A 16,929-nucleotide genomic window follows, 5' to 3' on the forward strand; every position below is an offset into this window, starting at 1 on the left:
TACCTAAAATGCTGTCAGGATGGCCTAATATAAAATAATTAGACCTTCTATGCCTTACTATAAACATGCAGTACAGCTAGCAAGTCATCTGTGCTGGCGTGGCTACATTGATTACCTTGTATCTCCTGAGGAATTCTTTGAATCCACCTTTACTAGGTCGTCAAAAATAATTCTGATGAGAATGTTTTTCAGAACTCAAAGACCAAGTGTTGACATTATAAATATGATGAAATAAAAATAAGAAAAGTGTTGACTTGCCTAAAAATAACTGATAAAAATTTTAAGACTATTGCCTACATATGTACAAAAAATGCCCTGCAGCATAAATCTGAGCTAAACTGAACTCCAACACATCCATGGGCATAACTGATGGATCCATTCAGCCTACCCTTGTAGAAAGAGGGGAAGTAGTAGCTCTTAAAATTCGCAGAAGTCTCCTTTCCTCCTAGTATTACTGCTTTTACTTCAATACCCTGCTCTGGCAGGGGGGTTGGACTAGATGATCTCTCGAGGTCCCTTCCAGCCCCTAAGATTCTATGATTCTATGATTCTATGAATACTAGGTAGCCTTCTCTTAGCTTGTTCCACAAACCCTGCATTTTAAGAGCCTGTTTCTAAATCTTTTTGTTTCAATTTTATCTCTTGATTTCTAATTATATCACTGATGTCCACTGATGTTACCTGAACTTCCTTCTCACCCAGGCGTGCTACCTGCCAACCCAGGTGAGATGATGTCTAGAATAGAGTGATATGGAACTGTAAGTACTGTAAATTAACACCAAGTTGGGGTGTTGGACACCTCTAGAAGCATTCTCAGTTGCCTAAAAAACTCTAGGAGGATTTTCTTCTGCTACTATTACATATGCTTTGAGGACTGTTTCCTTTTGGGGCTGCTGTCATTCACCAAAATGATACAAAGAATATAAAAACAATAAATGCTATGTGACAGGCTCCCAAGTTATCTGTTTTCACAGGGCATCTTAAGCATACAAAATGACAACTTCCTTTTTTAACTATTTGAAACATCATCACAGTTTATAATTTAATGATACCACAGCAGTGATACTTTAAGCACTGAAAATTCAGACAACATAAACAGAGCCAAATTAAACTGTCAAGATGCTCAAAACATCTCATTAGCAGTGTAAATAAGCAAGTAAATCTAATTCTATTCTCCAGTTTATCCTAGTTTCTCTGATCAGCTGATACATCTCCAAACCAGTCTCTGACCAGCAGATTGCACTTCCCTTTCATCAGTGCTCTTGACCTTGTCTAGTAATCTACCATGGCTCTCTCAGCAGCACCCAGTTATCAGTGTACATTACCACACCTTTTACTGCAAGCAAACTGTAGAGCAAGGTAACAGACTGACATCCTCTTTTTGCCCACAGTCAGCCATGATATTCATTGGCTTACCACCACATCACAACCACAGTCTGGACTGCTTAGAGCACTTAGAGCATCCTGCTCACGTTCTACATCCATTTAAGTTTCGGCTACTCCAAAAATGCCAGCAAGGGTACCAATTAGTGTCAGCTGCAACAGTTGCTTTATGTGATATACACACCTGCCCACAAGGGCTGGAGAAGCAATGCATTTTACATAGGCCAACAAACACAGATACCCAATGGGAATAATCTTTAGCACTATCTGTCTGAACCATATTTGAACTGCTGACCTGAAAACAAAAGGCTTTGTATTTCATTACCAATCCCTGCAGCCATCAAGTTCTATATATGTGGAAAAACTTTAGTAACATAAGGCTGACAGCATTTAAGACTAAAGTCATGAACTTATGTAAGCATCTGCTCACCCATGCTTCATGCCATGCCATGATAAGCACACCATTTGGCTGGGTAAAGCTTTTATGTTGCCTTCTGTTTTCCTGTATTGGTAACATATACTTATTACTTAACACTGATCCTCCAAATTAAATGTATTTAATTCAGCTTTATGACAGATAAATCTGTGAAAATAATGGTAGTATTTTAATGATAGAGTCCTTTTTTGGATGAGAGTTCTATTATTTTACAGAAGAGAGATTTCTATCTTTAGAGTAATTTAATTTTAAATGTCTAGTTCTAGACAAAGTTTTAGTTCATACTAAGCTTATGAGTACTTTTATGGACACTTTACATACTATGACATTTGCATACTTTTCTAAAGAGAAAGTAAACTATGGATTGATATTGCAGTAGAAAGAAACCCCAGTGGATGAAGCAAAAGACATCTATTATAATTTTTCTTTCACTGGGTCACTCACACTTAATCCCTAGTTAAAACACCAGGTCTTCCGCTAATAGGGGTGGCTACAGAGCACTGTACACCACGCTGCATTCTCCTGGCTCTTCTTTTCCCCCACCTCTGGCAGACACCATTCTCTTGTACAGGAATGATGACAGCTGATGCTAATGCTACTTTGTGGTTCAACTGTCTGATGATGTGGCTAACACTTGGTCTCCACAGATTATAAGTTTGTCACTTCTCTGATCTATTCAGTCGCCAGAATTCTGCAGCCTGGAGATGCAATAGTCTCCATTTCCAGCATTCAGATCTCCCAGTGGCAGTGAGCAAATCACTGTCTTAACCACTGGAAAAATAACACTAACTCTCTTTTTTGTACTGCAATCATGAAAGCTTACATAAATAAGGAAATGACACCCGTGATGACTTTTAAAGTCTGTCCAGGTGAAACAAAGTCAAACCTCAAACAAATTTAGCTAAAAAAGAAATAAAATCATCAAATGCACTCTGCTGGAGTAGTAAAATTCTTTTGGTTTGAAAACTTTAATTGCACTACAAATAAAAACTGTATTTGTGCCACTTGTCAGTTTTGAAAGTGTCACTGAATCATCTTTTGAAAAAGCCATTTAAAATAACAAGAAGAAAAGCATGATCGTGGGAGATTTATGATTTAGCAGTTATTTTGGTTTTGGATGATGCATCTCTATGGTTTTCAGAAGGGCAGCATTAAAACCAAACTAAAATTATAGAGTAAGCCCTCAGAGTAAACAATTTCTACAAAGTGCCTAATGACACACACAAAAGCTACACAGAGAGCTGAAGTTTTGCAACTTTTACCAGACTGCTCTGTCATTCCATTTGTTTTAAATCCTCACACCAAGCAACATTTTTTACACTGTGTTTGCTGTGTGTATAGTGACATCACAAGGTAAGAAGCACCATTTTCTGTAAGTAGCCACAGCTTGTAAACATCAAGTCTTTTCAAGGGTAAAGGGGTCAAGCCAGTTTCAAGACAGTTAACCAGCAGTGGTTAAACAGCAGCTTTTAATCAAGCAGCATTTCCATTGTTCTGTAGAGTGCTTGTACCTATTGATCCCAAGCTTGGCTGCTTCAAAGACTCCTCAACACAAGAAACACAGGTGAAAGATAGAGGCAGAAAACAGGATGGGTCAGGAGAAGCGAAAGAAGTCTGGTAATAAGCAACTGGAGAAAAATCAAAGGCCAATCAAGGCAGCTGATATCTAAGCATAACTGCAGCAGGAAACCCGACAACTTCATCAGGGTACCAGTGTTCTTACCATTCATTTGAAAGCTGCAAGGCTGGTTTTCAGCCTGCCTGAAAGCATCTTCCTGATTAACATACAGTATTCAGCTTTACTGGCTAAGTCACTGATGTACATTTACTTTGTTTACCTTTCATACAGGGCACTAGCAGATTTTCTTCTTTTAAAGAGCACACCTACACACACACATACACACTATGAATATCAAAGTATCTAAATACAATCCTCTCCCCCCCCCTGCAATTTCCAAAATGATGAATCAATTTTTTTTGTCTATGCTTGTTGCTAACTCACTGAGTATCTATTCCAGCTGATACACATATTGTCCAGAGAGGACAACTGTTGCAAAAAACCCACTGGAGATGATACAGCTGTGTACAGAGATCCTCAGTAAGTTCAGAAACATGGATCCTGAATTCCTCAACATGAAAAAAAATTAATAATCTGTCATTTTAATGTTACACAAAACAACAACAAAGGTTTTAAACAACCCAGATACTTCCCCCCACTCTGTGTTAGCTTTGATACCTCTGCAATTTGTCTGTTAAATCTTTGGAACTAGTGTAGTTCCCATTGCAGAAGTTTCTGAAGAGTTCACAATATTTCCTATATTTATCATCTGGCAGGCCTGTGAGAGTGTAAAAAATTTCTGTATTTGTCAATGAGTCTCTCAACAAGTATAACCGCACCTCATCTAAAAACTAGAATTTGGGGAGTTCCTGGAAAATACACAAGGTCTGTGACAGAAAGACAAATCTACTCCAACTTTCCCAAAGGCCAGACTAATTTCTCAATGTGTGGACTCTTCTTCAGTTACAGAAGGAAATAAGTTCCTTCTTCACATCAACACCACTTTCTCCTACAGGAGCGAAAAAGAGCAAAATCTACATCAATTACCTGCTTAGATATGATGTAAAATTCCAAGGTATGAAGAGGCAAGACATAAGAAAAAAAACCTTTTTCTTCAAATCATAAAATAAAATTTATAAAAATCTACCTGGTTTTGCCTCACTTAAGATGCATACTATATTAGGATTCCATTCTCATATTCTTCACTGTTTTTCTTACTATGGAACCTAACGGTGTTATCACAGATTAAGACTTGATTGTCACCTTGTGTGCCTATAATTTAAATTCCTACATAAATATCCACATGATAATCCAGATTTCACTGCTCAGAGGTAAGACTATCTCAGCAGTATGAAAAATGTTCACCACAACTAGAAAAAAATACATCCCTTCACATTGTCATGTCAAAACTGGGAGATCTAAGAAGAGGTTTGACAAAGGCAAAAAATAAAATGCTAAGGAATTATAGCTCAGGTTTGACTTGAAACCTGAAACTTACATGATTTGCCATGAGTAAGAGGTTCTTTTTTGAAGTGTTGTGCAAAGATGGAAGAATATAACAACTAAAGATACAGTGATGGGATCTACAAAACGTTATGGGTTGAAGAAGGACCTTATAACAAAGGTCCAAATTATTTTTCGAATGTTTATTCCGTTTTCACTATGTCAATTTGTAATTACATTATTATTTACAAAGAATTTAAGATTTCAGAATTCAACTAAGCAGCACAATTGTGAAAATACACCCAGCATAAATAACTATTTTTCTTATTAAACTTCTACTTCATGACGTCTTTCTCCAAATCTTGGCAGTTTTTATATACAGACTTGAATTTACCTAAGAGAAGTGGTGCAACTTCATTCAGAAATATACCAATATGGACAGTCTGCATCATATTAACATAACTTTGGCTTAATACATTTTTTACATTAAATAGACTTATTTTAGTAATGGTTTAACTAGCCATGGTTTTTTTATAGCACTTAACTGCCATGTAGGTAAAAATTATCCTTTAAAATAATCTAATGTTGATTTCTGGATGACAAATCAGCATGGTAGTAAATGTATCTATATGAAAAACATAGCAAAAAACTAGTAGCAATTAAGTTTCGTATGCAAAGCATTAAAGATAATATAACATGACACAAGTTCTATTAGGAGAAATGAAATAATTTTAATTGAACTATACTATCAGTATATACTATAAATAGCCATTCTCTTGGGCATTTACTGATGAGGAAAAGTGCAACATTCTCTCTTGAAATTCAGATACTTTCTTTTGACCAAAATGTTTCTTTATGCTAGACAACTTTTCTGGTTCCAGTTAAATAGTAAAAAAAAAAAAAAAGTCAATAGCATCATCAATGGGCTACAAATATTAAGGCCTTTTTTGAAAATGAATCAGGTGCAGATATTGAACTGTACTTTTTCATCCTTTGTCTCACTTTTCAAATGATGATTTTTTCCACAGCCACCATTAAATCTTGATCTATTCCAGCTCTCTGTATGGGTCACTGATTCTAGATGTACCATGGTTATTTTTAAATGTTTCCCTTTGGTAGAGAAAAAGAGGGCTGTCTAGAGCCAGATGGGTAACTTCACACTTCATTTATCAAACCCAATGCATTAGACTCCACCCCCTCTTTCCCACTATTGCTGTTAAATTTCCATATAATTTGCTAACAATTTTCATTATCATACAGTGACCCTAAAAAGTCTACACAGGTTTGCATGGTTAGTCCAAAATTCACAGCTGTTCCCTTTACCCTCTGTTTGTTACAGTAGAATCTAAGGTTCCCCTTGCTTTATGAGCTGAACAGTGACCCTCTGTAAGCAGAGGTCAAGAAGGGGTCAGTTCAAAGGGCTAGAGCAGCTCTCTAACAGCTATAACAACCTGTCCATCAGGCACTATCACGCAGTATAAACAAATCTGGGGCTTTAGAAACTCTGGACCATTTCTGTTAACACTTAGAGGACATTCACTGAGTCCTACCTGAATATTTTGGACCACTACCACTCAACACAGAACAACTTGAATCCTAAGACAACCTGCTCAAATACTTAAGATACTGATGACATCCTCAAGTCAGAAGTACATGAAATGGTGAGTTGTAACACTGAGTGCACTACCATGTGCTTTGAACTATGAAGCCATGATAAAAACTTAAAGAGTAATTTCAGAATATGCAAAACCACAGGTATAACTTAAAGGAAATAATGCAAGGACATGCTTTAACCAAGTAGATACACAGACATACCAAAAGAGCTCACATGCTTTCTCTGAGAAAGGCTAAATTTCAAAAAGCTCAGTTTTTTTATCAACAGTTTCCAGCATGTATTTAATTTAAGGTGTCAATGACACACATAAAACCCATGAAAGAATAGAATGTCCACATCAACTCTACAAAGACCAAATGCAGAGTAAAGTTTTTGCCAGCTGCTCTCCCTTCATTGACCCAAATTTCTTGAAGTTGTATGGTTCATAATGTGCTCTCTAATGCACAATGTAAGGTAATTAGAGTCATCTGTATTTAACTTCCAGAGGAAAAAAAAAATTCTATTATCTAATCTAACTGATCCCCTGATAGCCTGTTGAAAGTAAAATACCGTAACCTATTGCCTGCCCTTTGACAAGTGCTAATTATTTCCTGTCCAAGCACATTTTTCTCATGTAATTCCAAAGTACACAATAGACTGATCTCTAAAACATGGGCAGCCCTGCTAGTACCACGGCGGACGTTTTATAACTTTCACCACCCTATGCTTGATGGCTACCACAGTCAGTGCTTCATTCCAGACATCTAGCTGAAGCTTTGATGAAGCAAAGTGAGGTGTATGGTAACAGTCTGTTTATGCAGATCATATGGATGAGACTCTCAGATAGGTCACTGGGATGGAAAACATCAAATGAAAAGAAAAAGGATTAAGGATATTTAATACTCAAAGGACACTTTATTTCAGAACTTTCAAGGCACAATGCTCTTGAAATTTTCTTTCAGGTGTTTAGTTTTAAGGAGGCCTGCACTTTGTCTGCTTGAACCTCTCCCCACCCCCACCCAAGGACTGGAGCGTTTGAGCCTGTAGACGACATCTACAACTGCAACCCTGGCTCCAGCCTCTGGCTGCAGCCTGAGCAGCGCAGCTAAGGCCACAAATGCCACAACCTGCATGACTGCTCAGCGAGTCCTGCTTGCCACCAGTCCCCATCACTGCTCATGTCAGGGAATAACTATTAAACTAAATGAATACTAAAAATGACACCCCCACTCATTAGATTTGCTTAACCTTCCCTTATCTCTAGGAAGGAAGTTTTCTGTTCCGGTTCACGACAAAGATGCACGTGCTCCTCAGAAAAACCTGAAGTGATTTCCTCTGTTTCCACTGTAGTCCAACTGTTTGCGTTGTTTAGTAAGCATGGTGATGGAAGGCAAAACCCCACAAAAATCTCTTCAATTCCTCAAAAAAGGAAGAACCACAAACTACATGATAATACAAGCAATATTGTAGACCCAGCTTGTGAAGCTCTTTTCCACTCTGAGGTCTTAAGTAGTTAGTGCAGACCATACTCATAGAAGACAAACTTTATACAACACAGCCTCTAAATTGTATAATAATTGCTACTATGTAATAATGTTTATTTTTTATCTAAAGCTTCTGAAATGTTTCAAGTTCACTCACTGCAGTCATTGGGAACAGCAAAGCCACTCAAGTGTGAGTGATACCAGTCCTCAAGTTTGTATGCTGCCTATCAAACTGCTATCAATAGACTGCAATTTTTAAGCTGAGTAAGGGAGCATTCTGTCCCACAAAGTAACTCTGAAATCAGAAGCAGAAACATTGACTATTCCATCCAATGAAAAATACTATTTGAACCGTAAAAATTTTGAATTTTTTTTTTAAATGTCAACTTGTCCCCCCAGAGGATTTATAGGGGTATATTTTATATTATTTTTATTATTCTTATTTGTTACATAGTAATTTTATTATCTTACTATTTTTCAAAAATGTCTCACCTTGCTGTCCATACTTGACGCAGCTTTTGTCGCTCAGTAAGGACTATCAAGAAGCAGCTGATGGTTTCATTCCTTTGTTCCTCAATTTGTTTCTCTTTTCTAACTTCAGAGAGGACCAGGCTTGTCTTAAAGGGAAAAAAAAACCCCACATAAAAATAATAATCTAGAAATAGGAAACAATGTGTAAAATTAATAAAAAGCCCATAAGCAAATAAGGACAGTAAATCAATCGCTTTTTTTATTACAGTTCCACTGCTGACAAATCAATACAGTAAATGATGGTTAGAAATGGCCACCATATATTTGGTATTTAATCAATATACATGGCATATAAGGTAAGCCTTAAAATCTCATTGCCTTAAGTAACACAACAAGATACTGTGCATTCTAGCTCTCATTTTCCTGAGACATAATTATTTTCTAAATATTTTCTTGTATCAAATCATATATGTTTCTCTCAATACAGCATTCGTTTGGGGAATTTCCCCTCTCCTTTGACCCTTGGTGAAGCTAAAGAAGAAAATACCTGTTTGTATTATACCTTCTGAAAGGAATTTCTGATGATGTCCCCATGTTCTATTTACTATAAAACCTTACAAATAAACAAGTAGTAAAACTCTACCTTTTTTCATTTATGGGATAAATTAAAATTGCCAAAATACACATATGCACACACACACACAATGTATTTAAGTAATCTGTGGAGTAGGATGGCACTTGGTCTCTGTAGACCAGAAGTTCCTGGCCTTCCCAATCTTGTGTCCACAGCTGATGTTGATGTCACAAAACTACAGATCATCTTATTGTCCTTCACCCACCCACAAGCCAAGTCCAACTCCCTCATTCCACCTTTGCCTTCAACTACTAACTTGCCCTCTTCTCTCCCATTTCCCCATGTCTGCCAACCTGGGAAAGGCACATGCTGATGTTCATGCTACTAACACATATACCAGCCAGTGCTGCCTTGATGGGCAGCAGTCCAACCACAACCAAGTTGGTGCTGAGGTCTCTTCCTTCAATGAAGATACTGTATTGGCCTGTGACTCAACCAGCCACTGATACTCACATCATTATTTTTGGTGTTCTAACCTTTAGTCACAAGTTGTGCAAAAGTATCGAAGTACATAAACCCTTGTGGGAAGGATGACTGAATGGACAGAATCCTTGCACACACACACCCAGCCCTTTTTTTTTCCCCCACAAAAATATATTTCTAACCTGAGCAGTTGTAGATTTAAAAAACATACACATCACCAAGAGTTGCAATTCCTACTTCCAGCATGGCTTCTCTTATAGGAAAAACATGACTATAAAACATGGCACATGGCTTCCTTGCAACATCACATACACATTCATTCTGTCCTGCCCAAATGTACATCCACTAAAATTCCTCTGGGGATTTTGTGAGATTAACACTTGTTATTACCTTCAGTTTGTGAAAACAGGAAGATCTATCCTTGATCTCACAGGGTTGGGGGGGTTTTCCACAAGAACGAATAATATGCAGATTATACACTTCTTAAGCTATGCAAAGTAGTGGTAATACTGCTACCAGCATGGTGGTTCCAAGACACAAGCATGACAGGGTTCACAGAAACAGAATATAATTGCACTAGAGCAACATCAGATGACAAAAAAACACCTTCCTCTCCATCTCCCAGCTTTATCAGTTGGCCTACCAACAGGCATTAACCCGTCATATGGGACTTAAACATCAAAAAGAACATTTTCTTGTAAAAATCTAAAATGTTCAAAACTCTGTCTGTACAGATCACATTCTTGACCCTGCTTTGACATTACAAAGCAAACAAAAAGCCAGAGTATTTTCAGATAAGGATTCCCTGACATGGGTTTCCCCTTCCACTGACATACAACATCTTTTCCACAAGCTCCAATATCTCCCAATTTCAACAATCCTGATCTTACAGTTTCACCCAGCAACTGCACAGTTTGAAGCAGGATGTGATAGAGGGCTTCAGCATGTGAGAACATACTCATGTGAGATGAAAAGACACACTTTCTTTAATTGATAGAAATTTACACTCCTTGTTATTCAGAATATACGTATTAAGGCTTTAACTTGACACAACAATACAACGAAAACTTAGCTCTGTATTATAGGATAAGACTGTAGCCATACAGCTAAGGTCACAGTACACTAAGATTTCCCTTTCAGTATCCTTGGATGACCTTACTAATTACAATAGGATAGGGAAATCCATGATGTGATGGTGACGGTGAAGTCTGCTTCTCTCCAAGACTGCAGAAAAGGCCCAAGTTTAATCATGCTATGCCTCTCAAAGCTGAAAGTAAAATTATTAGCAAGCAACAAATATCAAGATGCCTTAAAAAAAGTAATTCCCAAAGTGTACAGCATGGAGAACTGATAGTTCCTAAAGAACTTTTGATTCAAATCTGATTAACAGATGATGTTATTAGACTATTACCAGACAGAAAAGATGGGTGACCATTTCTCCAAATATTCACAGTCACATAATGCTTCTGTAGGAATTCTGATGGCCTGACCAAAGGGCCACTTTGGTTCTGAGTTCCACTACCTCAAGTCCCCTTCATCTACAGTAATATCATAATTCTGGAAACTGAACATAATTCAATTTTTTACTGTGAGAACAATTCTATTGCTCCAACCTTCTGTTAACACCTTTCATTTCTGTGGTGATGTACAGAGCTCATGTCAAACTCATAGTTTGACACTGACATCATAAACGCTTCCTTACTGAGCCCTGCGAGTACAGTTGCAGCTACCTAGAGGGTGAAATAGTACTATTAAGCAACATACAACAACAATACTTGGCAATTTAACTGATTTACCTGTTTTCTACAAGTGCTGAGGGCAGTAAGATTACCCTGCGCACAAGTGCAGGGCTTGATAGGAGCTTTTATGGAGGCATTTCTTAATAACTCGCCATTCTTATAATCTTAATAAAAATCCCAAACTCTATGAAATAAAGCAGCATTCTAGGTAAAATAATATTACAAAACATGCTCCTTTGAAAGTTTTCTTTGCCATGTAACTTGTTTTGGGATTTATTTCTAAGAAGGGGATTCAATATATACCTTGACTGATAAAGGTCAAGGGTTCAAGAAACTCGGTCAAAGATGTTATCAGCTGGGAAAGCCATTTCCTCACATCAACACTGATAAAAATCCATCAGAAACCCAGCTGATACCACCCTGGCTCTAAAGGGCAGGAATGACCTTCTTTTGAACATCACTATAGTTGCACATCCCATCAAAGAAAATCCGACCTTGGGTCTCAATTCTTTTAATCTTCTTTAATGACAGATAATTGTCTGCAGAGGCCCTCTTTGCCCAATGCTGAGTGAAGCCTTCACATTTCTGAACTGGACTCAACACTGACTCAGTGTTTTTCAGCACACTTGGGACTGCAAGACAGTAGAATAAACAAACAACGTAACCAGCCCTACAGCCTGTCTTATCTCATCTTTGTGTTCACAGAGATTCTGGAGGGTGGTAATGTTTACAAATTGTTGAAACTTTCTTTCTTCTGCTTCCTGAGCTGGCAAAAACATATCCTGGACAACCTAAGCAACGAGATTACACAAATCGGTTATCACTTGAGGGAAGTGACTTCTTGTCTCATTGGCCAGTATGTCTCTTTAATAAGTAGTACTGTTAATATTCTCAGCAAAACCCCAGTTCTCCTTACAGATCTATTGATGTATTTAGGGCATTTATTAGTAAATCCCAAATAGAAGGGTCTTAAAAACAAACATACAAGCCACCTCTCAAAAAAAGCCTAAAGCTGTATATTTATGTATACACATACATACGCATTATATACAGACAAGTATGTATCAGTTGTCAATTCAGCCTTCTATAGCCTACTACATAGATAGCATTTAGGACTTTCAACCCTCTACCTTCCTCCTGGTACAGCAGCAGAACTAAGTGAAGTGCTCTCCTGACAAATCAGGCAACAGCCATCAGAGCATCTTCTCTTATTATGTAAGAAAGAAAGGTACTAGGACACAATTTTAAGAGACCAGTATCATACTCCTCTTGTTCCCACTGACACAACATATCAGTGACACCAACTGAATAAATATTGTTATAATCAAGTCTTACTATTCACCCAGGATACAGACTCAAAATTAGATACCTCTTAGGAGTGTCAACAAAGCTAAGCAAGGTATTGTAACAGGATTTGCAGTTTGTTGGTTTTTTTTTTCTTAGATACACAGCAGAAGAAACTAGTTTCAACATCAATAGGCCACTACCCTACTTAAATGTATGCATCCTGGGTGAATACCATGACAAGCTTACAAACAAGCCAAAGAAACCCCTGACCTTTAAACACCCCACAGCACTCACCAGTACATTTTTAGTCTTTTAAAGCGAGTTTTTCCTTCCTTCAATATAGACCTCTTGAGAAGCCAGACTTAAGCTAAGAAATGTTGTATAGCTGGAGACATGAAGCCTAGTATTCTGTCAAACAAATTAGCCTTCAGTCTGAACTAAAGTGGCACTTGGGACAGTTTGTCTCTTGGTCCCACTTTATTGGGTCAACAAATCAGATTTTTCACTCTGAGTTAAGATTTAATTTACTCACCACCAGTTTAAACAGAATAAGCTTCTGAGTCTTTACTAACCACTTCTACTTTAATATAGCAGTCACCTCTCAATAATCAATAACTAATACAGAAAGGAAAAATAGAAAGTTTAAAATCTGTAAGCAGAGCTACAACTTTGAATGTAATTCTGTGCCTTCCTTGTTATATCTGTGACTTTATTTTGCTCCTAGGGCAAAAAATATCCTGATTAAATTCTGTAAAACTACAACACTGTACCTTTGAAAAGGGAAAAAAGCCTCAAAACCTGAAATCTATTAAACCATGTTAATTTAACATGTCATAAGTTCTATGCAATAAAAAAGCTAGTAATTGCTTACAAACCACTGCTCATTTCTTCTTTACTTTTAATATCTTTCCTTAAAATATGAGCAAACACACCCATTTTCATTGATATGGTGGAAGCAGCTAGTATGGTTTAAGTTATCACCCAGTAATTTGGATACATTAAACCCATTTCTCTGCCTTTTGTTTATTAATCCACTATGCCAGATATCACAGTTTCACTCAGCAACCCTCATGTTTTGGATGATATTGAAAAATGGCTCATGTTTGTCAAAGAAAGTTAAAAAAAAAATAAAGAGGAAAAAAGTGTTGTTTATAGAAGCCAGCTGCTCTGGCTTCGGCGCCAGCAGCTCTTCATCCTGCTATTTTACGCTCACAACCCCCACTGCCCCCCCTGGCACAGGTACAACTAAATGTTGACTTCAATGCTTCAGAGAGCACTCAACTGATTCCGTACATGATTAATTGCCAAAGACATGGCTGACCATATGGAACAGAGAAAGCATCAAGTAATTCATACTTCTGTATATGATCATTTGGCCCCTGTTGTTTTAATGTACAGGAAAGAGCTAGTATAGCACAGACCTGGTGTCTTGGCCTTGACAGCCCATTAAGAAATCTCAAAGCACCTAGTTGAAGTTATGCTGTTGGCTTTTCAATAGCAGCCTAATAAAACAGAAGCAAAGCTTTCCAACTAGTCTTAAATCTTTCACATACAGTACATTAACCACTGCTGCTAAAACAACTGGTTTCTTATGATAGGAAATGGGATTTGATTTCTAGCCTCTGCATACTTACTGAAAGCCTTTTTCTGACCTTTGGAGGGTTTACAAAATCATTGTTCCTTTTTCCTGCCATTTTCCCAGTTTCTTGCCATGGTGATCCTAATAGATTTGTTTAAGGTTCAGTACATTCTACTCTTACTAGCTGTTATATGCAAACTGTACAATGAGGTAGGCTCATGGGAGCTGAAAGGAAAGAAATTATTATTAACTGTTTTCTTCCTGAGAGTCAGGTAAGTCACTGCAACATCTAAAACATAATTTCTTTTAAAGAGCCTATAAAACAAAACAAAAAATTCCTGAAAAGAAGCAATATACTAGCATGTGCTTTCTTTTATCAGACTGCAGACAAATCATCAAATTTCATTTCAGAAGGAAGGACAATTTATTTTAAAGCTAGAGTTGTCTCAGGGATGTCTGAAACAGAGCTCAGTGAAAAGGAAAAGGTGCAGACTTGGAATATATGTCAGTATCATTAACTGCTTTATATTAGTTTTATCTACCGTTAACATCTTTTCAGTCACATGCAGTCAAAGAAAAACATTTAAATAATGTTTCCCTGTCAAGGCTCTTAAGATGACAGTGCTAAAAAGTTAATCCCCATCCTCACTGTTCTTCTGGCAGTTTTGACATGTGTTGGCAAGAATGTATTTGCTGGCACCTTCCATCAGAAAATATTTACATGAAGTTTTCTTGTCTGTGGATTTTCTAGTTGTCTAAATGACCCTCATGGTCTGAAGGGCCTTATGTGGGAAATCCTAATCATTGGACATTCCTCAGTGGTAATTTCCCAGGCTACTGAATTCAGCTAACCCTATGAATAACAGAATACATGAATAATCCACAAGCCAACATAAAACTCCATAGCCATTCTGGTTATTGACAGAGCATTTCCAACATCAAAACAGTTTGAGTCAAATATTATTGACTCAATAATATAAAGAAAAAGATTTTTATTAAAGATGCAAAACGTTTATATTTTTTTTTTTAGATTAAAAGGAAAGGAGGCTCAAGTTTCAGGTATAAAACCATTCCTGTGAGGATTATACCTCTACCATTATATTCAATGGTGCACATCTAATCTAAGCAGGTACATAACCCAGTTATAAAGTAGAATGCTGAAAGTCAGACATACGCTTAAGCTCCAGATGCAAGTCTACGTGCATTTATACATAGGGAGCCCTTCTTCTCTTTGAGATATTCACAGCTGACAACAAAGAATGAATACCTGACTTGACAGATGAGTAGTTCACCCTAGAAAAGCCTACAGAGAGTAGATCACTTAGACATTTCCAAAAAAAACTTTAGGACTTGTCTACACTAGAAAGTCACACCATTTAACTATACCTGTGGAGCTGAAACAGTACATTTTCTAGCCATCTGAGTTTAAAGGTCATAAATTAAACCAGGCAGAGGTTATTTGGAAATAACTATTACCTTCATGCCTACATAAGGGTATTTATACTAGAGTCTTGAACCATATATTTAGGAAAAAGGAATCTGAACAGAAGTAATAACCAAGTAATTGTTGGTTACTCTGGCATGACAAAGTGGAAATAATTTCCCATGGAGAAAGAAAAATCTTTTTTACTGGATGAATCAATGCAATTGTGTTAGGCAGCTGGAAGATTTTCAATACTTACTAAAAAGAAAAAAACAACCCTATAATGACCAACACTTTCAAAATATTTTTGTAGCACTAATCAGTTTGGCAGTGTTCTAAAGGTGAAGTATAAACCACCTCATCAAGAAAGAGCAACTAATTCAAGTTATTTGGAAGAAGAGTGGCTTAGCATCTTCAGATGTATGGGTGAGTGAAAGGTTACTCTTCAGCCACATTCTCCCAGAGCAAGGCCCCTCCACCTCTGAATCATCAATAGCACAAAGACTAAAGCAGGCCTACCATGCATACTGGATTATATGAAGTGTAAAACATTGTGGGGAAAAAGCTTTTGAAAGAAGTCAGGAAAAAGAAATCACGCTTGCAAGAAGATCCAGCTGACAGGCTAGTTCCTAACAAGTGAATATGTTTGAAAACATTGTGAATGCAAGAAAAGAACACGCCTTTTGTTTCCAAACCTACAGTGTCTTTACCCCAACTGTTGCCTGCATGGCTGAACATATGTTTTCTGAACAAGAACTGAAGCAGAAAGTGCTCTTTGTTATAATTCACTCCTTTGTATACACCTCCCTTTTCCCATTTTAGTCACATGCAAACAGTAGTTAGGCTGAACACTTCAGTTCTGAAGGACTGCACAGCAGTGTATGCTTCAGTGGTTATTTACTGTTGCTGAAATCAGTTCAGCTAAGCTGCAATCCAAGACCCACCTCACTAATGTGCACTCTGGATGGCTTACACTTTGCAATACTGAATCATGCCAAGTACAACCTGCACAAGTTCACTTCCCCAGCAGACAGGTCTAATAAGCACTGAAGAATCCCACAATAAGTGATCTGAGGTGTTCAGAGGAACGCAAAATAATACCCTATAGTTTTCTTAGCATATCAAAATTAACTTAAGCAAGTCTTATTACTAATTTGGTGGAGGGAGGAGAGGAAAAAATTATGGGCTTCAAAGCCAGAAGTAGGTAATACCATCTTAATAAACACTGAAATGAACACTGGCTTGAATTAAATACTCATATAATTTTATTGATTTTCATGAAATAATTCTCCATGTAAACAAGACTTTGCTTTGACTCATCTAATTTATACTTAAGCCCTAATATGCTAAGCTACATACAAGTTTATCTTTACGTATTTATAGATACAGACTTGTACCAAAATCTCCAAACTATACATCTGGCCCTGGTAGTGCTCAAAATACAGACTAGAACCACTAAATCTAATATTATAGGT

At 37.2% G+C, this 16,929-nt stretch overlaps 1 protein-coding gene across 1 annotated transcript in view; it reads right to left on the reverse strand.

Annotated features, from left to right (window-relative positions):
• FTO (fat mass and obesity associated) overlaps window positions 1-16,929 on the reverse strand; it is a 186,316-nt gene that overhangs the window by 118,249 nt on the left and 51,138 nt on the right. The window contains exon 7 of the mRNA XM_009997471.1: window positions 8,391-8,515. Coding sequence (XP_009995773.1) covers window positions 8,391-8,515 — 125 coding nt within the window. The remainder of the gene's footprint in view (window positions 1-8,390; window positions 8,516-16,929) is intronic.

The sequence above is a fragment of the Chaetura pelagica genome, unplaced genomic scaffold (assembly GCF_000747805.2).
Source record: "Chaetura pelagica isolate M959 unplaced genomic scaffold, ChaPel_1.0 scaffold425, whole genome shotgun sequence".
Classification (NCBI taxonomy): domain Eukaryota; kingdom Metazoa; phylum Chordata; class Aves; order Apodiformes; family Apodidae; genus Chaetura; species Chaetura pelagica.